At 38.8% G+C, this 26,268-nt stretch overlaps 1 protein-coding gene across 2 annotated transcripts in view; it reads left to right on the top strand.

The window, feature by feature from the left end:
* Window positions 1–26,268, top strand: part of ATP7A (ATPase copper transporting alpha) — a 30,763-nt gene that overhangs the window by 355 nt on the left and 4,140 nt on the right. The window contains exons 2-22 of one of the 2 annotated variants that reach the window (XM_067304330.1): window positions 8,133–8,269; window positions 11,440–11,929; window positions 12,676–13,410; window positions 14,670–14,876; window positions 15,996–16,159; window positions 16,368–16,529; window positions 17,157–17,233; window positions 17,429–17,654; window positions 18,145–18,378; window positions 18,817–18,908; window positions 19,339–19,466; window positions 19,650–19,804; window positions 20,124–20,258; window positions 21,099–21,293; window positions 21,486–21,668; window positions 21,990–22,203; window positions 22,879–23,025; window positions 23,483–23,625; window positions 23,994–24,197; window positions 24,826–24,943; window positions 25,516–25,618. In XM_067304330.1, the coding sequence (XP_067160431.1) occupies window positions 8,162–8,269; window positions 11,440–11,929; window positions 12,676–13,410; window positions 14,670–14,876; window positions 15,996–16,159; window positions 16,368–16,529; window positions 17,157–17,233; window positions 17,429–17,654; window positions 18,145–18,378; window positions 18,817–18,908; window positions 19,339–19,466; window positions 19,650–19,804; window positions 20,124–20,258; window positions 21,099–21,293; window positions 21,486–21,668; window positions 21,990–22,203; window positions 22,879–23,025; window positions 23,483–23,625; window positions 23,994–24,197; window positions 24,826–24,943; window positions 25,516–25,618 (4,220 nt within the window). In that variant the 5' untranslated portion in view covers window positions 8,133–8,161. The remainder of the gene's footprint in view (window positions 1–8,132; window positions 8,270–11,439; window positions 11,930–12,675; window positions 13,411–14,669; window positions 14,877–15,995; window positions 16,160–16,367; window positions 16,530–17,156; window positions 17,234–17,428; window positions 17,655–18,144; window positions 18,379–18,816; window positions 18,909–19,338; window positions 19,467–19,649; window positions 19,805–20,123; window positions 20,259–21,098; window positions 21,294–21,485; window positions 21,669–21,989; window positions 22,204–22,878; window positions 23,026–23,482; window positions 23,626–23,993; window positions 24,198–24,825; window positions 24,944–25,515; window positions 25,619–26,268) is intronic. The other variant, XM_067304331.1, reaches the window with a different exon arrangement.

Raw genomic sequence — 26,268 nt, 5'->3', positions numbered from 1 at the left:
GTATAGGTGTCACCAAAAGTATGCGGTAGGTGCGGCAGCGCGCTCAGCGCCGCGACTTCAGCTGGCTGGCGGGGCTGCAAAGGCCGAAAGCGAAACCCGGGAGCCGCCGCTGCGCGAGGGGCTGGGGGGGGGGGAGGGGCGGGGGGGAGCGCGCCGTTTCCCGGGCCTTCGAGCCGGGGCCGCGGCGTAGCTCGCCCCGGAGCGGAGCGGAGGAGCCCGGCGGAGGCCTGGCGGCGCGTCCTGCCCCCTCCGTCCCGCGCCGCGGCCCCTGCCCACCGGCACCCAACCAGCAACCGAGCGGAGCCGAGCGGGCTGGTTTTGTCAGCCGACGTTCGCGTTTGGGCTCTGGTTCCTTCCTGGTATACGCTAAAAGTGTAATTATTGATATATCTCAAAAAGTGCCTTTCCTAGCATTGGCAGTGGTCAGAGAAAGGTTAAAAACAACATGTGGATGTATGTCACTAAGTCTCTTTTCTTAACCCCCTTGCCTCCAAACCAGAGCTGCTTAATTCATTCTTCTGACACATTTTACTTGGCATTCTGCCTTGTGATGGCTGTGCTGTGTGCACAAATAAGATTTTTCCAAAGTTTCCATTAAAATATTGCAGAAAAGGGCAAATACTTGTGTTTGATGACTTGAGGTAAAATTTCATGAAAACGAGTAAGAGCAAGCCCTGCTTAACCATAGCAGATGTGTATTCATGTTCTGGAAATTGCATATAACTCTTGTTAGTGTAATAGCCATAGTTCATTAAATCCTTTTATGCAGTCAAAAAAGTTTGCATTTCTATATTTAAATACTTGTTGCACTGTACTTTTGAATGTAAATTGACCAGGAAATAATTTTTATGTTTGGTAATGTAAAATTAGTCAGGTGTGTGTATTGTCAGCTGGGGATGTATTGTGTGAGCACAAACACAACTTGATTAGAAATTGATAATTATAGTTGATTATTTAGTTGTAGAGAAAAGAAATGAACCTTTTTCCCCTTGTCAGGTGGTGAACAGGGAAAGTAAAGGGTAGTATAACATGTCATTTACTGTTTTTATTCTTCTTCTCCTCTTATTTTCACTTGTATAATGCATTCCACATTGTTCTGCCCTGTATTTTGAGACTAAGCTCAAGAATAAGGAGCCCCAGTTGACCTTGGTATACTCATATAACAAGGGTTTCTAAATTATATTCTGTTCCTAATGTTTTTTTATGATTCTTTGTGGGGTGCATTCACATTTTCCTGAGATCTGACTTTGAGAGTTACTCTAAGGACAGGATCAAGTTAAAGGATTTGCTAGGATTTTTTCTCAAGTATTATCAAGCTCTTATTATGACTGAAGCAGAATGTTTTCCATCTGTACTTTTTTTTTCTTCTTCTTCCCTTCAGCTTTACCAGAACTAAAATCCCTCAGAGCAGTTTCCATAACCTGCTGACCAAGCAGGACTCGTTGAAGTCTTGAGCAACGTGAATTGCAGCCTAGTCTCGCAGCCTAGTCTCACGTAGCTGTCTGTCGTTGATAGGGGTTTGCAGTTCCCTCCCTGCCAGAGATTAGGCCTCATATATCTAGTCATACTTTCAAATATAACTTTTTGCCAGTGAAGGTAGTGAAACCCCATTCTTTTGTATTGGACCAGATCTCCTGTAACCTGTTCTTCAGTATTGTCGCAAGCCCATCGATGAGATAATGCAGCTTTGTCCTTTTACGCTGCCCTTTGTTCTTTTTCGTGTGTCTCTGCAGACTTTTAAGGACAGGTGCCTTTTTTTCCCACTTAATATGATTAGTAATTTATCTTTCTGCTGCCATAAAGTAAATAAAGAAAGCTATAAAGTATGACTCGGCCATTTAAAATTTATTAAAGTCTTAAGACTGTAGTTAAATCTGGCAGGTTCTGTTGCTGGCATCTGTGCGGCTTTAGCTAGATTTGCTGACATCTTTCAGTTTCAGCAGCTGTAAATTCAAGACATTACGTTCTAGAAATCTTCAGTGGAAACTAAAGATCTACACTGTGAGAAGCGCACGATGTTTGTGACTGTTAAGTATCCTTACTGATCCCAGAACAGATACTAAGCAGTTTTATGGTGCGTAGGGCTTTGTTATACAGAGATGCTCAGATTAACTCAGGCATTAGAAGCACTAAAACATCTTTTGTGGGATAATGTAAGAGCCTAGAGTTTTACCAGTGTTGTAGCTTCCACTTCACATGACTTTTTTTTTTTCTCCATATTGTGAGGTTGAGTGACTTAATTTAGACTTCATCAGACCTTAGTTATCTTGCATCAGATATTTTTACTCACAAAGATTGCTGTTAGCACAGCCAAAAAACTGGTTTAGAGATGTGAATCTGAGTTTCTCAGTCACCCTGTGTCTGATCACTGTCTAATTTTTCTTTTCCTTACGTAGAAATTATTGTTGAAAGTGGAAATTCTTTTTCTTTGTGTTGCTTCATTCACTTAAAAACACTGACTTTCTTGAAGAAAGTAACATACCTGAATTTTGACTTGTACACAGTCAGCCCAAGCATTAAGCCTGAAATTGTGCTTGCAAAACCGTATAAAGATTTATGCCTATTTAGGCATAAACTCTGGGTTTTAGTTCTCTTGTATGCCTCCTGCATGTCACTGAGTGCTGCTGCTCCTCCAGGTACAATCTGCAGCGTTCACTTCTGTGCTGTTGCAGAGCCAGATTATTTCTAGGGCTCTGCTGCTATCATTGATGGTGTCAATATACAAACAAGGAAGTATTACTGGTTTGTGTTCTGCAAAACACAGCTGAACGAATAATGGAAGGGAATAAAACTGTCTGAAATGGGAGTTTCTAAAGGTGTTAGGCACTAAATAGTATAATGAAGAACACAATAAGGAGCTAACATACTTTTACAAACTTTGTTCAAAGTCACGGTTCTTTGCGACATGAAGCTGCTGTAATGTTACTCCAAGACAACAGTAATAGACCTAAACCTTTTGGCTTCTTGCATTCTAAATATGTAGCTGTTAAACTAGATGGGGGGAAAACTCCCGTCAAGTCCTAAAATTCTTTACTTATTGATGATCAAGGTTTTGTAGATGGAGCGATGTTTTGATTTAGAATACAACCTTTATTCTTCTCTAAAGGAACGTGTGATCTATAACTTAGCAACTTATTTATAATAAAAACACATCCATGATAGTTTTGAATTACAAATTATTTATTAGCAGTCATTTCATTATCAGTGGTAATAATCGGGATCTTCAGTGTTAGCATATAAAATATATATATATATTTCCCTGGCAAGCTTTTCAGACATTACAGAAGATCTTGATTTATTTATTATTTCAGCCGTATCCTGCCAGAATCATACCTGTTCCTTGTACAGTGAGGTCCTCTTCAGAGCTAATGCACATCTCTAGATATCTGTGTGTGTATGTGTGTATATATATATATACACATATATATGTAACTTGTTATGGATGGCAGGAGTGCAGAATCAGGAAATTCTAAGTTCAGACCATTGCTCTAGCATTCACAGGTTGCTGCACGGCCTCATGCAGATCATTTGGTTTCTGCATCCATGTCTTCTTCTTGTAAACTTGGTAAAATATTAACACATATAGAAGAACTAGGATTAAATTGTCAATATTTGTGTGCTGCTTGTGTGGATCTAGTGATAATTTATTGGTGTAACAAACACTTTTCAGGCTGCTTGCTGGTGGATTTGTCTTCATTTAATGTTGTCAGGAGGAAATTATGAACAAAAATATTTCTCTTTAGTTTCAGCCAAGGTATTTCTGCTGGTCAGTACTTGTAGGTAGACTATTAGAAATAAATTAGAATATAGTACGGTAGAATACTGTCACAGATATAAGCATGTATTAGCTTTTAAATTAAACCCAAATCATTATTTTAGTCATTTTATGAGTAAATGAGAAAGGATGCATCTATTCTTACATTCACTATACATTAACCTTATACTGTCTGAAAACATGATCTTTTTAAAGAGCCAAGAACCCTGGAAGTCCAGAAAACTTGGCGTTCAGAAGTCTCAGCAAGCATGCTTGAAGGTTTACAGGAAAATTTAAATAGATTATGAAGGTACTGTTTACCAGTTCAATGTCAATAATATAATGTAACTGACTTGAAGAGTCAGTATTGCTTACAAATGGCACATCTCTTTTAGAAAACAATCTGATTTAAAATAGAATGAGAACTGTTAGCTTGCAAAAATGCAAATGAAATCCTTGTTCTGCTGGTTTGTCTTTCTTTCCTGTAGAGAGTTATAGTGATGCATAAATCCTGTAGGTCCAGTAGTTATTATTTTTTTAATGAAAAGCTCAAGAACAAAAAGAAGATTCAACAATCAAAAGTTTGATTCAACAGAAGTTCTGAGACAGAAGTTCAGAAGTCAGTTATAGTACTTTGAGGCCTTAAGGGGAAAAATATATATATATTTCTTTTTCTCTTATGCCTTTATGCCTTTTTGTTTTTCTGAATTACAGTCCCTTCCAGGAAAGGATTTTCTCTACTGTATTTACAGTGCCTGAAGCCACAGGGTCCTCATCAGTTGGTCCTGAGAGAACAGTCTTTGAATTACCTAAACAAACAGAAAGCTTTGGTTTTGGCAGTGGAACAATTGAGGCTTGGTTGCTTTTGATTTATTGTTTATATCCAAACAAATCCCTGATGATGTCCTTTCTGAAGGTCAGATTGTCTCTATATGAAACATACACTTGAAACATAAACATGAAATAACACTGACATCATAAGATTTTAACATGCTTTGTAAGTGGTCCTGAATTATGGCAATCGAATTATTATTTTTTTCACTTCTGCAAATACCATTCATCATATTTGAGGTCACTTTACAAACCTTATTTACTTATGTTAGGCCAGTAAAGGGGAATAGCTCTAATGAGTCCCCTTCTCTTTCCATATGATACCTTTTAAACGGGAAAACTTGAGGTGATGCTTTTTAAAAAAGGTGGAACTGATCATATGTAAAACGAAGAGCAAGCTGAAAAAAACGGAAGAAATGTTTTCTCTGTAACATTAAGCTGTAATAATATTAGATGAGGGGGAGAAGTGTTTATACTGTTGTTTTTACATATATCGGCATTTACACTCTTCTTGATGTGCGGGTGGGCATTCAGTAGCCGTGTTGATGGCTACTATAACATTTTGATGTTAGTTCACCATATTACACATGGAGCTGCTGTTAGTTTGATGCATGACTTACAGAAAAGGCAATTTTAAAGCTATTTCCTGGCTGGTTTTAATAAATGACTCTAGGTGTACTACAGCTTGACTCTCTTAAGCTGGAGAGCAGACGCGGCGCAGCCAGGAGCTGAGCTGACTTGTGGTCGCTGGCCTGCGGCTGTGCCCGGCTGTCGTCCGAGGCAGCGCGTCTGGCCAACCTGCGGTTAGTTTAGATAGCAGCTCACGTACCTTGTTCTCCATATTTTATGTTCTTTCAAAATACAGTAGCAGTGCTGTTGGCGGGGCAATTTGACTGCAAATCAAACACTTTTTGAAACTTTATGTGTACTTTTGCATTGTGGGAAAATGCATTTCTCCCTGACTGTGGAACTGCGTTTTTTTGCTCTACACGGACTGAGCATTCCTTATAGAAGAATGAAGTAATTGGTCAGGGCCGTATTTCAATATGATGAAATGAAAGAGCGTGTTTTCTTAGGTAGATTTACTGTGTTTTTTAAAAGTATCCTGTATCTCTGAGTGTCCAGATGAGCCTGAGAAGGTACCTGCCATATGAAGCTCCTTTCGAACAGACCGTTCTGCTGGCTCACAGTTCTGCCGAGTGTCAGCTGGCAGTTCTGCATTTCTGTGGAACATGTAAATTTGTGCAAGTGTCCTTAGTAACTCCGATCCTGTGATGACAGACAAGCAGTGAGATCTGTAAAATGCCTTCAGGGACAGGTGCATTATTATTCCTGTCTTCTCCTTGCGCTGAGAAGGGTTGTTGTTACTGTTTTGTATAGACTGTAGCATCATGTGATGCCGCCTTTGATATAGTAATTTATTTCCACTGTTTTATCCTCTGAGGCAGCAGAACCAGATTAGTCTGGCCAGTGCAAGCGTCAATACTATTTTATTGGCCAATCTCGGCAGTAAACAAGGCTCTCGTTGCCGGAGACCCTGTGTTCCCGGGAAGCTGCTCTTCCCTCCGTCTCCTGGCGTGGCGACTGCGGGAGAGGGAAAGCAGCCCGCTGCCCTGCGCTGTGTCGCGGCCCCGGCCCCGCGCAGGAGCGGGACGAGAGCGGCAGCCCTGATCCCGCGACGGCGACGGTTTGCAGTCCTGCTCGCAGCCCTTACGCTTCCTCGGCTCGTCTCCGGGTTGGGCAGAAGGATGAAACATTAGCACTTTACGGCGTACGTTCAGGGTAACTACTAATACCTTTCAAGAAAGGCAAACGCCACGGGTTCTTGACGGCTCTGGTAAGATTTAAGTAGCCGTGGGAGTGTCCACATGCATCCGCATACTGTGGATGTGCTGGGGGAAAATGGCACTGCGTTGTCGCGTACACCTGTAATAGCAGCTCTCCGGGGCGTTCAAAGTCCTCGCGACTGTCAGGCTGTCTTTATGCCTCGCTGTGCGTTGCTGTCCGCTAGCCTTGCTGTCCGCTAGCGTGCGCTGGTTCTTGGTTTGTCTAGTGCTCTGTTGCGATGTTCTCGGAGGAAACTCCTGTTGCCTGCCAGAATACCTAGGTTCGTGCTAAAGCGTGGCTGGATTAGCAATTCATTTGAGGAATTTTGGGGGCACATTAGTCTGAAAAGTTGACTTTAAGGACTTACTTTCCTATTTTGTGTGTTGTGTAATCAACTATTGACTTTTTAATTGACCCAGAAATTATAATTTTTAAAAAATTCTCCAACACGTTAGTGGCTGGCAAGAGGTTAGAGGTGTATTCCTTGCTTTCCACGCAGTGCAGTTAAATAAAAAAATGTATTTATTGAAATTTTCACTGTAAGTCAAAGGATTGTAATGCCTTTACTTCATGTTGTTTAAGCATCAATGTTTAGTTTTTATAGGTTATTTTGTGCATCAGTAAGGTAAACCCATTTCTAAGATGAAACATAATCCTAGTATTCATAAACTTCTGTGGTTTTCTAGCATATCTCAGTGCAAAAAAAAGAAACTTTCAGACCTTCTGTAACAGGGAACAGTTCTGAAATCTCAGCAGGAGAGAGCAAATTGATATTATTAAACACTGCTAATGTTTACTGTAATTTAATTTTCCCTAGATAAGTCCCCAGGGTAACAAACCAGTTAAGCGCATGCCTAACTTTAATTGCTCAGTTAGTAATCTGTATTTTTTGCTGCTTTCACTGCAGTCAAACATTAGACATTGACTATGTCTAATGATTGATGACAATGACAACATTAGACTGATTCTTCCTGTTCAGTAACTTCTCACTCATTGGAAAAATTATACAGATTTTCAAAGAGTGAAAAATATCGATGTTACTACTTTTGCTTTTTTTTTTATTCCTTCTATTACCTGACAATTTAAGCATTGGACAAAAAAAATCCCCTTTGCATTAGCCACTCTTTCTGCAAATTAATTTCACTTTAGGTTCAGTAATTTTTTCTAGGCTTGCTTTTATGAGCAGCAATAAATGTGACAGTCTTCAGAGGAGCAGAAATTAGAATTTTCTGAATGAGCTGTAGAAGAAGCTTGATGCATTTCTTAGGTTTAATGTCAGTATCACTTGTTCTTGTTAATACATAAGGATAATACATAAGAGATACAAATGTGAAAAAACATGGTCACCCTCTAGGTCACTGTACTTTGTGTCATTCTCTGTCATGAGCAGTCCAAGAACTGGTGTGTGTCTTTCCCTCTCCCTCTCGCTTGAGGTCACACACCAGTGAGCTTGCTATGTGCAATTAAATTGTCTTGATTGTAATATGAAGCAAACTATAAATGTCTGAATAATTTTCTTTATGGAAATAGATAGAAGTAAGTAGCTAAAGGCCTCCTTCATCTTCAGTTTTGCCCAGCATGATGCCTTGATCAGATGCTTGACACCTACTAGAGGTGTGTGTGACCAGCTATACCATCTGTTAAATCGCAGTGGCTTGTTTTCATTCTGGTCTTTGTGATATCAGAAAGAAAGTCTTAAATAATTCTTTTTGCCCCACAGCAATGTGAAGACTTGGGAAGAATTTGACAATGGAGGCAAAATCCATAGTCATCGTTGTGGGGGGAATGACATGCAGTTCTTGTGCTCAAACCATTGAGCAGCATGTTGGGAAAATCAATGGTGTCCATAACATTAAAGTAAGTAACGCTATTGATATTTCTTACAAAGTATTGCTCTTACATGAGGAGCCAAGAGAGGAAATATGTGGAGTGAATATATTCTCTATGTTTCTTAGGAAACTGATGTTAGAGGTGCACTGGTGTATTTGTAATACATATGAGGAAGAGAAAAACAAGCGTTTGCTTTACTGAAGTGGGAGCTAGATTATTGCTGTTACTCTTTTTGAGTAATTTTTTGTCTTATTATTTCACAATACTGAATTATGAGGAAAAAGGTAAAAAATAAATAAAAAAAAAAAGAAGCAGAAGTCCTAAAAATTATACTGATGAAGAAAGCAAGTTGTCCTCACCCCTTAAACTCGATAAATGTCAGTGTTTTGCCCACAGTGCCCCAGGCCTTTTCTTGCAAACTGACAGCACCCAGAGGTCACTTGCATAGGCTCAATAGCATTTGTGTTCCTGAGATGGTAAGTCATGTCATATGCTAGTTGTCCCAGCATGAAAAAACACTGCTGTTTTGTTGTGGTTTATGAAGTGAAGGTAAGGGGTAAGGGACCAAGTTTTGATAGCCCTTTCAAGCACTGGAAATTGGCTTTCCTTTGTACTGTCCATGTGGGGATGAGAGAAGGAGCAGCAGAACAGTCCTCTTGAAAAAACTATTAATGGAGCTACTTGAGCTGCTCTTAATCCAGATTTCATTGATTTGACTTAATTTTAACCTTTTTTATTATTATTATTTTTATTTACCTTGGAGATTTCAATATTCTGTTAACATTTTGTCCAGTATGGGTGAAATAGTGTACTGTAGAGTATCCCAGGGTGAGCTGGTTATTCTTACCCAGTGCATCATTTCTCAGCTTTTACGTAGTTTTGATTATTAAAACTATTGTGATTCCTATTAGCCTTATGACCTAATTTGTGCAGGAAAGAACAGTCCCAACAATTGCAGCAACAGAAAATTGCAAATTGTAATTGCTTTGTGCATAGGCAAGGGTTCCCCTTCAGAAATCATGCTGCTATTTTCTGTAAAATACAATAAACTACTACAGAAAGTTATCTTCCTGGTTTCATCAAAAGGTATTTCCATTTTAGTTGGTATGCTTTAGAGGAACACTTTCCTTCCCAGAATAGGGGACACTATCTTGATTTCAGGGGCATGTCATCATTAACTCCAGCTGATTTTAAAGGTTCATTGCGGTGCACCATTTTGTACGAAGAAGAACGATGCACCAGTTAGTACTGCTTACTTTTGCCTAAAATAGGAGTTGGTGTGTGCTCACAGAAATTTAGGTGAACAAGAGCAATATTTACATTAAGTCCCATTTTTCATCTTCCTTCAACTTTAATGGAGTTTTAATATGATGTGTGGCTCTTCTCTCACACCAGAGTCTTGGCTCACTCAAGTGATTCTTTTAGAAACAGGGATACCACAGTAACAGCATTTATCACATGGGAAGGACAGATGAGTGACTGAGTATCCACAAGCATGAAGTCAAATGAAGACTAAAGCCATCCTGTAAAATAATACCCCAGATAATGGGCCTTCAGAATCCTTTCTTTCTTTCCAAAATTATCCTAGCAAAAGGTTTGATTTCTATGATCTTGTATTTTCTATTGTTTCAACTAATTTCTGAAAATAAACAGATAACTCGCGATAGGAGGAGGAGAGATTCATGATTTAACTTACATGTGCATCCCATAATATACTCTTACTTTAGGAGTGAAGAGTGTGGAGTTTTTTTGGGTTTTTTTTGTTGGAAAGTACTAAGTATCTTGTATATAGGTTTTAGGATAAATACTTTATTCCAAAGCTGAATAATATTTGTAAAACTACTCTTGGCAAGCAAATATATTACAAAAACAGTCTAAGTAGAATTGGACTATAATAAACTTCAAGAGATCATATTTAGTAATTAACTTCATTACAGCATTAGGGCTTCAGTTTAACCAAATGATTTGTTTTCAGGAATCATCTTAGAGAATAGTAAAATAGGTTTTTGTTTAGTGATTATGAATTAGGTCAGCCAAAGAGAGAAGCGTTGGCTGACTAATACAGACACACAGAGCTGCATTTAGGTCATGTTGCCTCCAACTGCAATGAAGCTAATAAATGTCCATGTTACTAATTCTGCTAAGGCCCATAATTGGGACAAAAAGGAAGAAAGGTGGTTCTTAAAATTATTTAACTGATGTAATTTAATCATGACTGTGGTCTTTGGGTTGTATCTTTGCCCACAGGAAAGATAAAATTGAATGATAACGTGTTGGGCCTCAGGCGGGCATTGGTTTTCCCTTTTGGAAATTGCAATAATTATGTTTGATTATATTATCAATTGGTACAAATATCCTCAATTTAATTTGCTTCCATCTGCTGTGAAAGGTTAGTACTGAATCAGGAACTCTGTGTATCACCAAAATGTACAGAGAGAAAAATAGCTTTTTTAATGTTTGTCATGTATCTAATTTTAAAACTGAATTTTGTTCTGTTAAGTCTGATGTACTTTATTCGTCACAGCAGGATAATAGCCTGTGCTATTGTCGCTTACTGCTACAACACGCTATAGCCTTCTGCTCTACTGATTCTGCAGCTAAGAACACCTTGGTTTGCTGGCGTTTTGATTAGCCCCCCCGCCCCATACCCTTAGACATCTGGAACTATTGAACTTCTACTGCTGACACTTAAATCTGTGGGATTTTTCAAGAACATTTTCTTCAATCCTTGTAGCCCAAGGAAAGCTACTAATAACAGCCAAATTGTACAAGTGATTAGAATTTTTTCTGTGGGCTGTTTTGCTTTTGAAATTGAATTACACTGACTAACCCAATTCAAGAGAGTTTGGCTTTGCGAGTTTCATTATTTGCTATAAAATGCATTGAGATGCTGTCAAGATGTCAAAAGTAAAAGTGGCTGGACCAGCTTGTTGTAAAGGATTCTGAAACTGGTTTTTAAAAAAAGTCTCCTCTGTCTAGCCATGTTGTTGCACAGGTAAGCAGAAGTTACTTTATGGTTGCCACTGGTATGATTTCACTCTTTAAGGTGAGTAGTGAAAGGTAAAATGGTAGTGGGCAAGTGTTACTAACATATATAAGTAAAAGCTATTCATCTAATCTCATGCAGGGTATCAGGTTCCTGTCTCTTGATGTTGAGTTTGCTAAGTTGTTGGATTTTTTTTTTTTTGTCTTGCAAGGTATCTCTAGAAGAAAAGAATGCAGTCATTATTTATGACTCAAAACTACAGACTCCAGGGACTCTGCAGGAGGCAATACACGACATGGGATTTGATGCTATATTAGCTGATTCAAACCCACAACCTGTTTTACCTGACACTGTTTTTCTTACTATTCCTACTCAGTCAACTCTAACATCTAAACAGATTCGTAGTACACTACTGAAAAACAAAGGTATTCTGGATGTTAAAATGTCCTCTGACCAAAAAACTGCTGTGGTGACTTTCATTTCCTCCATTATAAATGGCAAGCAGATTATCCAAATGGTCCCAGGAGTAGATTTAAGTACTTCAGCACCAGAGGTAGCTCCTGGAACTTGTGAAGATGCCAGCTGGTCTCAAGCAAGCAGCGTTGTGCTGCGCCTGAAAATAGAGGGGATGACCTGTCATTCCTGCACCAGCACCATTGAAGGGAAGATTGGCAAATTGCAAGGAATTCAGCGGATTAAAGGTAATACCTTATGTTATTTTTACATAGCCTAAATTTGACTCTGCTGTCCACTGATAGCATTGTGCAGATACCTGGGACTGAGACTGGATAGCTTAGTATGACAAGTACTCTTTGGGGTATCAATACTTAGTTACATATTTAATTTGGAGCAGAAGTGAAGAAAAGGGCTCAAACTGTAGTGAGGCCGTTGCTGTCACATGAGTGATAGCATTCAGTGGTGGTTTCGTATTTTGGTAGGGAGGACGAGTGGTAGCATTCCAGAGTTTTATTTTCAATTATGGATATCCCTATAATGCCAGATGTCTTTCCTTTGGACTGTAATAAATACTAATATTTTCTGTTCAACTAAAAACTACTAATATTGACATATATGTGATTCTGTCTAAAAGGGTAAGATGAAATTACCTGTATAAATAGCTTTAACATAAACAATGCCCCAGGTCTCTGAAGAAAACAGGATATATTTAATTTAGTTAGTAAGAAAGAGTTAACTATGCCATTCATGAAAGTCCTGAGGAAAGAGCAAAAATTGAGGTAAAGGGATTGAAACTTGTTGTAGCACTAGACAAAAAACGATTGGAAAAACTAAATTACTTTGGTTGTGACTTAGAAAACCACTGAAACTTCCTTTTTATTGGAGTTAAGTTTCTGAGCATTTAAAGCATTCTTGGAAAGCTTTGACAAGATCCATTGCTCTTAGGGTGCTGGGCAGTAATGCGCACATATTTTTACTGTTTAATTCTTAGTGTCCCTGGACAATCAGGAAGCTGTTGTCATGTATCAGCCTCATCTCATTACAGCAGAAGAAATAAAACATCAAATTGAAGCTGCGGGTTTCATAGCATCTTTCAAAAAGCAGCCCAGACCTCTCAAGCTCAGTGCTGTTGACCTGGAAAGGTTGAAGAACGCTCAAGCCAAAGGCTCTGAAACAATACTCAAAGAGAACTCAAAGAATGCGAATGATACAAAGACCATTGTCTTCAGAATTGATGGCATGCATTGCAATTCCTGTGTCCTCAATATTCAGAGTACTATATCAACACTCCCATCAGTAACAAATATAGTTGTTTCATTAGAGAAGAAGTCTGCTATTATAAACTACAACCCAAACTTAATTAGCATAGATGTACTGAGAAAAGCCATAGAGGCAGTGTCTCCAGAGACATTTAAAGTCAGCCTTCCTGATGAATATGAAAATGTAGCACTTTTCACCACACTGGCATCTCCACTGAAATCTCCTGTTGCTTTAAGGGATGCTAGCCAGCCCCTTACTCAAGTTGTTGTGATAAATATTGAAGGAATGACTTGTAACTCTTGTGTGCAGTCTATTGAGGGAGTCATATCCCAAAAGGCAGGTGTAAAATCAATACATGTCTCTCTTCCAAATCATAACGGAACTATAGAATATGACCCTCTACAAACATGCCCAGAAGACTTGCAATCCTCAATAGAGGATATGGGATTTGATGCATCTTTATCAGGTAATGGCATATTAAACTTTTTACATTAAACTTAAAAGGATGGTACAGTTTTGTTTGGGATATGGTACCATTCAAGGTGAAATTTAGAGGTTTACATGTTGTACTTCATGCTTGCCAAGAGAAGCTTTGTATCTTTACTACCAGTGAGATGGTTAAGTACACATGTAGTACTTCCTTTACATTGCATAATGTAATACATTACATTAAAGATGATTGAGATGTCTGGAAATATAAATGTGTCCAATAAACCCTGATGTTTAAATGGTGTTTCAATTTGCAAATATATTAATACTGTCTAATATTCATGGAATGAATATGGATGGTAAGTAGAGCTTTGCTAGGTGCTCAGAATACTGCAGATTATTGCACTAAAATTTCTTTGATAATTTTTTTATTAAAGACTTGGTTCTTGTGGAGTAACTGGCAAAATGATGTTTAACCAGACACAGGCATGAAGAAGAGTGGTAAGAATCTGAGGAGTGTGAACATCACTCAGAAAGTTAAAATGATGCTTACTGTGATGACTGGTACAGTATAAGGAATTGCACAATGGGAACAGATGGCTAAATAGTAGAATCCAGTAGACTTATGGAGAAAATACAAATATAAATAGGAAGTGAAGCTTCCCAAGGGGGCTTTGACACTCTATTTCTTGATTCACTAAGATTAAATTTTGAAAAATATAGTATAAGAGCTATTTTATGCCAGTAACTGCAGGAGTGATGTCAGGTGATCCCCTTTAATTCCTTTCATGCAGCCCCTGCATAAACATAGCTTCTCCTGAATTGCCTTACGAAGCAGTTGTCTGTCTTGAGAGCCCTTCTCTAAGGTCGCAAGCACTGAATTTGCTGGCAAACCATGAATTTGCGTGCAAATTCAGCTATGTGCATCAGGTAAAGTCAATAAAACTGTGTGTAAAAATAAGTTTGCAGTGGAAAGGTTTAATTTACAACCTACAGAATGGGACAGGGGATGTACAACAGGACAGACAGATACAATGAGGAAAGGCAAAGAAAAATAGTAACAGTACAGTTGGGTAGAAAGTTGATCAGTGGCCTAACCCTTATCATTTAAGAGTAAGCAAAAGATAGCAAGACCTACAAGCTTGTGGATGAATCTGCTTGACAGGGCATATACAATTACCACTTTTTGGTCTGGAAAATTACAGCAACATTCACTTATGCCTTTTATACTATATACAGCCCGTAGCTTATTGCAATGGCTATTTATAATGTCATGAATTACAATTTTTTCTCCAGCAAAGGCAGAACTCCCTGTGGTAATAACTCGGCCTTCACCCGAAGTGCAGCTGGAATCTCACAAAACAGAGCCTCCCTCCAAAGTATCACCGCTCCATGTTGCTAAATGTGAGACAAAGACTATTTCCAAGTGCTACGTCCAAGTCACAGGCATGACGTGTGCTTCATGTGTAGCAAACATTGAGAGAAATCTGAGAAGAGAAGATGGTAAGATATATGTCAGCAGAATCTGTTAAATTTCTCAGCGTTGCTTTTAGAGACTCCATCCAGCTTTTGTACAGTATTTTTAAATGACAGGTTAGTCAAGAGAAGAAGTACCATTGCTGGTGCGTTGGATGAGTTTGAACATAGTCTACTCACAGTTGGGTCATAGGATGAAAAGGGAACATGGTTCTTGGTGCTTTGATGGCTCGCTGGCTGGAGACTGCCCTTGTAAAAGCTGGAATCGGGGCACTCCAAAGAGAATAGAGATATTGAACCTATATCCTCTTGAAACTAAAACAAACCTCTTCTGCGTGAGTGACATGTCCAGGTCTATACCTTAAAGGCAGAAGCGTGCACATCTGTATTAGAAAGCTGTTAGAGAAGGACAGTGTTAGTATGGATTAGAGAGACATAAGTTAAACTTAGCTCTACAAGTCAGGACAATGATATCTATCTACTGTTGGATTAATAATTGTATTTACAGGAACAAATTGTTGCATGGCTGTGATGTAAGGAAGAGTCATTAATATAGACTATGTTTAATTATTGTCATGAAGATGGATATATTCCAAAGTTAAGCTGGAATTGTAGTTTTTTTCCTGCTAAAAGCTTTTCATACTCTCCCTTTTCCTTAAAGTGTATGGTAGGATTGCACATTTGGTTAGGCCCACCCTTTCTCATACATGTTCATTCAAGTTCTTTGTTGAAGGAAAGCCTTTTAGAAATGCTAGATGTGGATCAGAAAATATGTAGGCGTGCTTTAGAAGAACTCCTTTTAAGAAGAAAATCACAAGTTTTGTTTGTAATTAGACAGTTCAAAACACGCAACTCATTTTACCCCTCTCAGAGTAATACTTTGGTCTCTCTGGCCTTCACACATACACTTAGATTCTCTCGGTACAGTTATGCCAAGTGTTTGTTCCTCAGTCCTGTGTCTTTCTGGTCTGTGATGTTATGGCATTGTTGATGTCTCTTCCAAAAATGCTTACGCTTCTCTTTCTAGGTACAATGTGATAGGTTTTTCAATTTCAGTAAATAAATTGCTACTGTGGCATCGTGTTATCATAGATACAGTGTTTGCCTTAAACTGGAGCAAAACTATTTGCACATTTTGTCTTCTAGGAATACATTCAATACTTGTGGCCCTAATGGCAGGAAAGGCAGAAGTGAGGTATAATCCTGCTATCACACACCCATCAGCTATTGCAGAGCTAATACGGGAACTGGGATTTGGAGCTACGGTGATGGAAAACTGCGATGAAGGAGATGGAATTCTGGAACTTGTGGTAAGCCGCTAATTAAAAACAGCCACCACCCTGTCTTTATTACTTGTATCTCCTGATCATGCTTGTATAAACGTCCACTTCCCAAAATGTTTACTGTAGGTAGTCAGTAATTCAGGACAGTCATAAGCAGTTTTCCCACTTCTTAATCACGATGTATTTACTGAGTAATCTGTGGTTTTGATAACAGGAGGGAACCTCTGTTTTACAGGTGAGAGGAATGACATGTGCTTCTTGTGTGCATAAAATAGAATCCACCCTCATGAAGACTAATGGTGTGTTATACTGCTCAGTAGCTCTTGCAACTAATAAAGCACACATTAAATATGATCCTGAGATTATAGGTCCTCGAGATATCATACAAATGATAAAGGTAAGTTTCATGAAGACATGAAAGTCTCATAAAATAGCCAGCATGCTTCCAAAAGTTACATATCCTAGAACTGAAAAACCCTTAATTTGAACCAGCTGTAGAAGGGAAGACCAGCAAAGGAAAAGTCCTGTCTGTCATCTTCCATCTGCCATCCCCTCAATCTCGGTGCAGGTGTCTGCAGACAATATATGTATTCTGGTTCAGAAACAATGCTCCATTATGACTTTGCTGAAATTTTTAAAGAAAAGCAAGGCTGTGGTAGAATTGAACCTATTGGCTTATATGTTTGCAGAAAAATAATGTGTATCCATGAGTATTGTAGCAAAAGAAGAGATGAAATAAGTTGGTTGGTGTTCTTCCTCAGTTTCTATACCTCTGTGCCTCAGGAAGAACCATTTCAAAAAGCTGCATTTTAGAATAGCATTTTATTGTTTTGGAAAATTTTTTTGAAAAGCTTTTTTTTAGTCATCTTTTACAGAGAGAGAAAGGTAATCATATCAAAAGTTAATGAAATAAAGCAAGTGCATGGTTGGCCCCACCAATAATCTGTCAATAACTTCATAAGAGCACAAAGTGTCTTTAAAAATTGACTGCTCATTCTTACTATGCTTTTTTTTTTTCCCCTAGGATTTAGGTTTCACTACTTCCTTAGTCAAAAAAGACAAATCTGCTAGTCATCTAGACCACAAACAGGAAATAAGGCAGTAAGTATTCCTGAGCATATTTAAATTCTATATGAACATTTTTGATTCCCCTTTTTTGATGTTTTCTTTTTTTAGTCAACGGTAGAGTTTGTGCAAACTAACAAGATAAATTTTTGTAGACTTGTTAGCTAAAGTGTTATCCATCATTTGATCGCAAAACAAAATCTTTTTTTTTCCTTTCTTTTTAAACCTGAGGTGGAGAAGGTCGTTCCTTGTGAGTCTGGTTTTCTGTATTCCTGTCATGGGGCTGATGATTTACATGATGATTATGGACAGTCAGCTTGCAGATGCTCACACCCATCACAACATGAGCACTGAGGAAATGGAGGCCCTTCACTCCTCCATGTTCCTGGAGCGCCAGCTCCTACCAGGATTATCTGTTATGAATTTTCTGTCATTTTTACTCTGTGTCCCTGTGCAGGTAAGTAGCAATATGGCAACTCCTAGTGTGTTGGGGTTAGACATTCAAAGTGAAAGGCAATGAAAAAATGGAATTTGACAAGTGGCTTTAATTATGCTGATTGAAAATGCTTTTGAGGTTGTTAGATGTTTCTGCTGTAGCCAAAATAAGTGCTGCAATGGACTGTTGTGGGCAGGCCAGCTGGTGCCTGGGCGCTGTGTAGACAGATAGGGCTGGAGGCAGCTTGCCTGGTTGTAGCCAGTGGGCACGGGAAGGCGCTGGCAGCGCTGGGTGGGGATGAGCGGAGGGGACAGGGACGCAGTGGGTGGGGATGAGCGGAGGGACGCAGTGGTGGGGATCGTAGCCCAAGGCTGGAGCTTGGGACTCTGTCCAGGAAGAGATGGAGATGACAACCACCACAAATGGGCATCGGCATCTTTCTTGTGGAAATGTTGTTGCCGTGTGTTACAAATGCAGGTGTAAAATATAACTGGTGCTGTTATTGTTGCAGATGTTTGGAGGCTGGCACTTCTATATTCAAGCATACAAAGCACTGAAGCACAAAACTGCAAACATGGACGTGCTCATTGTTTTGGCAACTTCCATTGCGTTCGTCTACTCATTCGTTATTCTTTTAGTTGCGATGGCTGAGAAAGCAAAATCAAACCCTGTGACTTTCTTTGACACACCTCCCATGCTATTTGTGTTCATCTCATTGGGCCGGTGGCTAGAGCATGTTGCAAAGGTAAGAAAAATAAAGTGCTCGTGTTGGGCAGAAGAGGAAGGGCATGGCAGGGGGACAGGTTGCCCTAATGATGGTGAAAGGCTGAAGTTCTTAGCTGTCTACCAGATATAGTAAAACCAAATCCTGTCAGGAAACAGATGTAGTTTTGACATCTTCACTGGATGGAAAACATCACATCTGCAAGTTGCAAGACACTAGGTATCACTTCAGAATGTCGCATACCTTTAAAAAAAATCATATGAAAAAGTTTTGTCATTTTTTCAACCATTTTTGTTATAATATCATCTTTTATAACTGAACTAGTGAAAATATGAAATGACTTTAAGTCTGTTTGCAGAAAATATTTATTAAAAGAGTGAATTGTAACATATACAGTTGGCATTTACAAAGCAGTCTTTTTCAAAAGGATTTAGAAAAATATGAAAATTTTTATTCTAGGGTAAAACATCAGAGGCACTCGCAAGACTAATTTCATTACAAGCTACTGAAGCAACTATTGTTACCTTGGGCCCTGATAACATTCTTTTAAGGTATCTTACTTTGTCATTTGTTTTTTCTGTTTCATTTTTGTTTTAATATGCTCAAATCACAGATTTATTTTACCATTCTATAGAATTGTGAAGCAAATAACTTCAAATTTGCCTCAAACTTGCTTGCAAATTTACCAAATGTCAGTGTTAAAATGTAAACAAATTAACACTGTTCTGATTTGGTTTATTGGCACCTTACTAACTTTTCCTGTGATAAGAAAATGAGTTGAATTTTCTCGGAAAGTAAAATAAATAAATAAAATAAGCTTAGTGCTCTACAAAATGGCCTTTTTTTTTTCCCCTATTAATTTCTGTATACTTTAACAATGTGAACTGATGTGTTTCTGCTTTGTGTAGTATGATCAACTCCTTTTTGCCTGGGTAATTTTAGTTAGCAGTGTCTTAGTAAAAATACTATGCGTCATTCTAGTGAAGAGCAAGTTGATGTTGAACTGGTTCAAAGAGGTGATATTGTCAAGGTGATTCCAGGAGGCAAATTCCCAGTGGATGGCCGTGTTATTGAAGGGCACTCCATGGTAGATGAATCCCTCATCACAGGTAAACATTTACTTTTTGCATGTTTAAAAATGTTATTTTCGATTAAATGAATTTGAAGAAGAGAAGTTGAAGTTGTTTGATACTCTCTTACTCTTCTAATTGCACGTTGGAGTTGGTAGATATTAGAAAAAATAGTGTTGCCAAAAAATTTTCCATCAGTATCTGTTATTGATCTTTTTTTAGGTGAAGCGATGCCTGTGACTAAAAAACCTGGCAATACAGTTATTGCAGGTTCTATTAATCAGAATGGGTCGCTGCTGATTTCAGCAACCCACGTTGGAGCTGATACAACTCTATCCCAGATTGTCAAGCTGGTGGAGGAGGCCCAAACCTCAAAGGTAGAGTAGCTTCAGTTTAAGCAGTTGGGGTTTGTCTCATCATTTAGACATCAGTGCACCAATGCACTTGAAAGGTCTTCTAGACTGTTTAGATTTGAATTGCAGTTACAGAGCGAAGTATCTCACTCAGTGAGGACTTTGATGTGGTTCACTGTTCCAAATCTCACTGTCTTGTTGAGTATAAGTACCTGACTATAATTATGAAATACAGTATGCCAAATGTGCTGAAAAACAGAAACTGTGATTATATCTATGTCCAAAGGCACAGAAGTGAGTAAGTGTAATATTGCTGAAGCTGACATTTGTTTCTCCTTCCTAGGCTCCTATCCAGCAATTTGCAGACAAGCTTAGTGGCTATTTTGTTCCTTTTATTGTGGCTGTCTCTGTGGTTACCCTTTTTGCCTGGATTATAATTGGATTTGTGGATTTTGAAATAGTAGAAAAATACTTTCTGGTAAGTAAGTCCCATTAAACACCTTCTGAAATATTTCAAAAATAATTAGCCTAGGAGTCTATTAGACTGCAACAGTTCTGTTTCTGGGTTATTCTTGCAGGCAGTTGCTGAATATATTTGTGTATATGCGTGTGTGTGTGTGAAATTTATTTATTTAAACTATAGCACTCTTTCTACCTTTTTATTTAAAGAAATCTGCAGTAATTAATCACAGCTCCTGAAAGTTACTTAAAAAAAATCCAGCTTAGGTTTCCAACCTTGAAACTTCCCAATTTCCGTTACTTCCTTTTGGGGAAAAGCAGTCCCTTGCGTTGCAAGCCCCGATTTTGCATCTAGTTTTGTTAGCATAGCTCTGTATAAATTTGCCTTTGAAATCAGTGGAATTCATATTCTTTACAGATCCCAGAGCAGAAACAGGATCCTAACTTGTATCTTGGGGCTGTTTATATCACAGGTTTCTTGGCTGACTCCTCTGCTGACTAGAGTCTATTATTTTTAAGACAGCAGTCTTAGTATCATCTTTCAATTTTATTGCATATATTGTTGATAGAGTATCTTTTATCATGTTACAGCTTAAAAGAATTATCATAGCTTGAAGTATCTTATTTAAGAAAAAGTCCTACAAGTAAAATAAGTGATGGGTATATGCTGTTTGGAACAATTTCTAGAAATAGTTATTAATTTAATCGTTAATATTAGCTTTGGCATAATTTTTCTGTGCTTTATTTTTCAATGTTAATACTTTTTTAACTTGCATGTTTGTAAATGTTGGATGAGTGTAGTCGAATGCATCATTTTCGTTGTTCAATATCTCCTACTAAAATGAATTTCTGTCCCTAGGGTTACAATAAGAGTATTTCTGCAGCTGAAGTGATAATCCGCTTTGCTTTCCAAGCCTCTATCACAGTCTTGTGTATTGCGTGTCCCTGTTCTCTGGGATTAGCAACCCCAACGGCTGTGATGGTGGGTACTGGAGTAGGAGCTCAGAATGGCATCCTGATCAAAGGAGGAGAGCCACTGGAGATGGCACATAAGGTAAGAAACGTGGGCTATTTTTACCAGAACTCTGAAGGCTGCTGTCAATGGCATGCTGCTGATTCCTGCCTGAGAAGGTCACTAGCTGTTTGTAGGTGGCATGGTAGTAAGTTTGGTGAAAAGTGGAGTTTTCTGAGGAAGCTGTACATTAAAGCCTTGTTCATTGAATGAAATCTTCCTGTTTTGCTGCAGGTAAAGGTGGTTGTATTTGACAAAACAGGTACAATCACTCATGGGACACCAGAAGTGATGCAGGTGAGGTTTCTAGTGGAGAGTAACCAAATACCACATAATAAAATGCTGGCGATTGTGGGGACCGCCGAAAGTAATAGCGAACACCCTCTTGGAGTAGCAATAACAAAATATTGCAAAAAGGTAAAGTACTTTTTATCAGAAAAGAGAAGCTTGTATTAAGGAAGAACCCCTCCTTCAGTGCTTTCGTAATATTTGTGAATAATCTTGCATCACTTATAAAGCAATTGATGTATTCAATCAGAAAGCTGAAAATTATGAAGCCACGTAGATCATTTGATACCATATTAGCTGCACTGGATGCTTAAACTTATATTTTGATGTGGGGATATTTTTGTGCTCCTCTTACAGAGTTGATTTGACAACTGTTTATTGGGTGAGTTTTGTAAATGCAGCATGCTTTTATGTATTTAAGTTATCCAAGTTTGCTTCCTTTTTCTTCAGGAACTGGATTCGGAAACTCTTGGGACATGTACAGATTTTCAGGTAGTTCCAGGCTGTGGCATTAGCTGTAAAGTCACCAATATTGAAGCGTTACTCTACCGGAAAAATAAAATGATTGAAGAAAACAATATTAAAAATGTGACACTTGTGAAAATTGAGGAAGACGTTGAGGAATCAATGCAGCCTGCTTTGATTATTGATGCTGACCTACCAAGTAAGCTAACTCAGGTGTATAGAATAAGGTGGATAGCAAGAAAAGTTTTGATTTGTGTGCCTTATTCAGGATCCTTAAGAATGAAGTCACTATTTTTTGTTCCTGGAAAACTGAGCTTTCATCAAGGCCCACATGAAATACAGTTGCTCATTATTTTATTTCATGTTCATACATCACTCAGCACATTAGGATAAAAATGTTCCATTGGGGTTTGTACAATTACACATTAAATATGGAGCTAGAAAATCATCTAGAAATCATCTCTCACTGCTCTCTTTTCTTTACATTTGCTTTGGCCCAAGTTACCATTTGCTAGCCAAAAATGACCATGTGTATTTGCACAACCGACTGGTTTTCAGTCAAGAGCAGCTCTTTGTTAGCTCTTACACTATGTTGGAATGTATTTCTGATCCACTGAGAAAGGGGCTTTGTGCTATGCTGTCCCTATTCCAATGGTTCTTGGCTAACTGAAGTGGTAACAGTCTATTATTGAAGAATTGTCAGTGTCCTTCCTGTCAAGAACCTATGAAAAGATTGGTGGGACAGAAAGAAAGTAAATCTTCATTGTTTAGATTTTCTGTAATGGTATCCCACTGGGAGAACCTGGATAGGATTAGCTGGAGGGAAGCTTTCTGGTTATCCGTATGATGGTAGAATTGTATTTTCTTCTTTCAGCTACTTTGACATCTCAGAAATACTCTGTTCTCATTGGGAACCGGGAATGGATGAATAGAAATGGCCTCCTTGTAAAAAGTGAAGTAGATAAAGCCATGACTGAACATGAACGGAGAGGTCGCACAGCAGTTCTGGCAGCTATTGATGGTGAGTTCATTGCTGTCCTCCTTCATTCAGAGGCTGATTTGTGCCCTTTTAAATAGAAAGTGATGAGGGAGACATTTGACACCTTGGTAGTTAAACCTGAAGTAGAATAATAAAAGAGATAATTAGCTGAAGTTTTGTAACACTTTCAAAGGAGGAAGGCCTCTTCCTGCTTTTCTCAGTTGTTAGGAGGGTTGGACTTAATGCAAAGACTTCAAGGAGAGTGAAAAGGAAGAAAGGAAAACAGGAAATTCTTTGTTGGACAATTCACTCTCAGTATTGTCTTAAATTAAATATGCCCTGATGACTGTTCCCGTTCTGCATTGCATTGCCCCACAAAATTGTGTCTGTATCATTGTTTCTGGAATTGGTCTTGCTGAAAAGAAAACTTGTTTGTTTTTTCCCCTTAGAGTGATAGAAGGTCTTTATGGGGAATGCATTTTTTTGTTTGCTCCTTTAGGAGTGCTTTGTGGCTTGATAGCTATTGCTGATACTGTGAAACCGGAAGCTGAGCTGGCTGTCTACACTTTGAAGAGTATGGGATTAGAAGTTGTCCTAATGACTGGTGACAACAGCAAAACAGCAAGATCTGTTGCCTCTCAGGTAAGCTGTTTTGAATGTCTTTGGGTCTGAATCTTGCTACAGTCCACTTACAGGAAGAAAGACATTGTGTCTTGTTGGTATGCTTTGTGGCTGACACAGCTGGCATGCTAATGTCAACAAATTCCGAATAAGAGAGGCACTAAAGCGTTTCTAATTGGGAGCAGCATCAACTTTGAATTCGGAGCTATTTTGATCTCAGTTGAGTTTGGTCTTTGGTTCATGAGTGATTAACATGGGTTTCAACTCTTACAGTCATATTATTACCAAATTATGCTTGAAAGTGTTTATTTAAAAAGAAAAAAAAATTAAGCAAATCAATTCAGGGGCAAAAGCTTTGATAGCTCATTTTGTACTTTCTCTGTCTTTAGGTTGGCATCACCAAAGTGTTTGCAGAGGTTCTTCCATCCCACAAAGTAGCCAAAGTGAAACAGTTACAAGATGAAGGAAAACGAGTGGCCATGGTTGGAGATGGTATCAATGACTCGCCAGCTCTTGCTATGGCTAACGTGGGAATTGCTATTGGCACAGGCACTGATGTGGCCATTGAGGCAGCTGATGTGGTTCTAATTAAGGTAAGAAATAAGGATGTTTCGTTAAAGGGAAATGATAGGGCAGGTAGGCAGGCCAAGGATGTCGTGAGTGATTCAGGCCACTGCTGAGGTGATGTGCACTACCTTTATAGGCCAGGAGAAATGGAGCAGGGAAGAGATTGTTTTTGCCTTGTTGTTCAGGAGTAGTAACTATCTTAGGAAGGAAACTTTGCCCATCTTTTTTCTAGGTATTACAGATAGTTTGGAAATTAAAGTTTGAGAATGGGCAAAAGAGGGGGAAAAAGTGACCTGACCTTTGGCAAATGCAAATTATATTACAGTAACATACCGGAGTACCTCCTTGGTTATAATCCCATCTTCCTACATTTCAAGAATACCATGACAGAAATTGTAGTAAGTTTTCCAGAGCTGTACCAAGTGGTGCTGTGTACATTTTTTTGGATTATGGTGACATCTGGAGTCCACAAGCTAAGGTTGAAGCTCATTTTTGGGTTCTCTGCAGGCAAACTAGAGCAGCCTACAGAATGCTTCCTACATTGAGTTTATTATGTCCAGCGTATGGTAGTTAGCTTTAAAACAGGAGTAGGATGAAGCTGCATGCATGGCTTTATTTCTGTTTGACCTCTCCCATAAACATGTCAATTTGCAGGACGACTTGATGGATGTGGTAGCAAGTATAGATTTATCAAGGAAGACTGTCAAAAGGATCCGGATCAACTTTGTCTTTGCTCTAATTTATAATCTTATTGGAGTTCCCATAGCTGCTGGTACGTAAATGTTTCCCTGTGGTAGTAAGATTATGCTTTGTGAGTAGAAGATGGCAATGATTTACTATTGTATGGAATAGTATCAGTTTTCTGTATTTCTGACTGACAGGACGTGCAGAGTTCTTTACCTGCAAGGATTGCAGTGGTGTAGTTGTGAGCCATCGTCTTCCCACGTTATGCCTCTTATGGATATGTTCAGCGTATCATAGTAACTTTAAGATAACCTGTTTATTGAATGAGCCATAAAACACATGCCTAGATCCTGTGAATAAATGGTTTGCTCCAAGGCTGGCAAGGCAATGTTTATCAGTGAATTTCAGGAATTGTATAAAAAATTACATACTTGGCTGTATTCACCTGCAGGTTCTAGCTGAGATAGAAGATAAATGTTTATGTATTAAGTATTTTTTATTTAACACTAAGCTAAAATCACATTTATTTAATGTATTAAAATACAGCTAAAATTTAGACAATTCATGTGGAGTTTTATGTGTTTTTATACAAGGCATTGGATCCATATAGGAGGAATGCTATGTTCTTGCTCTGAACTCATCACTATTTTCTTTTTCAAGGAGTCTTTCTGCCCATCGGTTTGGTTTTGCAACCCTGGATGGGATCTGCAGCAATGGCTGCCTCCTCCGTTTCCGTTGTGCTTTCTTCTCTGCTGTTAAAGATGTGAGTACGAGCAATTCTGTGCAGTTTGTTACTTGGTTTTGAAGTTCAGGTCTCTCCCTTTAAATAGGAGAAAATGAGTGTGGGGCTATGCCAGATTTTGAAGCTTTTGGAAAAACAATTCAGGCAAGTCTGTGTTTAGCAGTGGCTGCCTTCAGGACTTGATGATACTTGCTTTTGGTTTTGCTTGAGAGGAGTAGTCAAATGGTCTAAGACGATTTGGACAGTACTGTTTAAAAATGTAACTTCTAACATGAAGAGAAATGCACAAAACGGGAACGTGTTCAGAATTTAAAAATCCTTAGTGCCCGTGGTATATTTCTGAGAAATCTCGTCAGAACATTGCTGACTTCTTCCGAAAAGTGCAGCTTCTGAGGCAAGACAGCTGCAAACGCCACACTTCTAACGCTTAGGATTGTTGCCATAAAGAAAGCAAGCTGCCGCATTTGTCATGCTGCTGCTGCTGTTCCTTACCCCACAGCTGGGAGGAGCGTGGCGCTGGGGTAGGAATGGTGTGTCGCTATTTAACTAACATATTGTAGGCTTCGGAGGAAGCGGGGTAGGATTGGCAGTGCGCTAGCTACAGTGGCCCACTCTCAGTAGATGCGTTTTGCCAGTACGTTTTGCAGACGTTCAGCGAGCGCTGAAGCAGT

Source organism: Apteryx mantelli, chromosome 13 (assembly GCF_036417845.1).
Source record: "Apteryx mantelli isolate bAptMan1 chromosome 13, bAptMan1.hap1, whole genome shotgun sequence".
Taxonomy (NCBI): Eukaryota; Metazoa; Chordata; class Aves; order Apterygiformes; family Apterygidae; genus Apteryx; species Apteryx mantelli.
The sequence above is the reverse complement of the archived record's forward strand: the minus strand, read 5'-3'. Positions and strand labels throughout refer to the sequence as shown.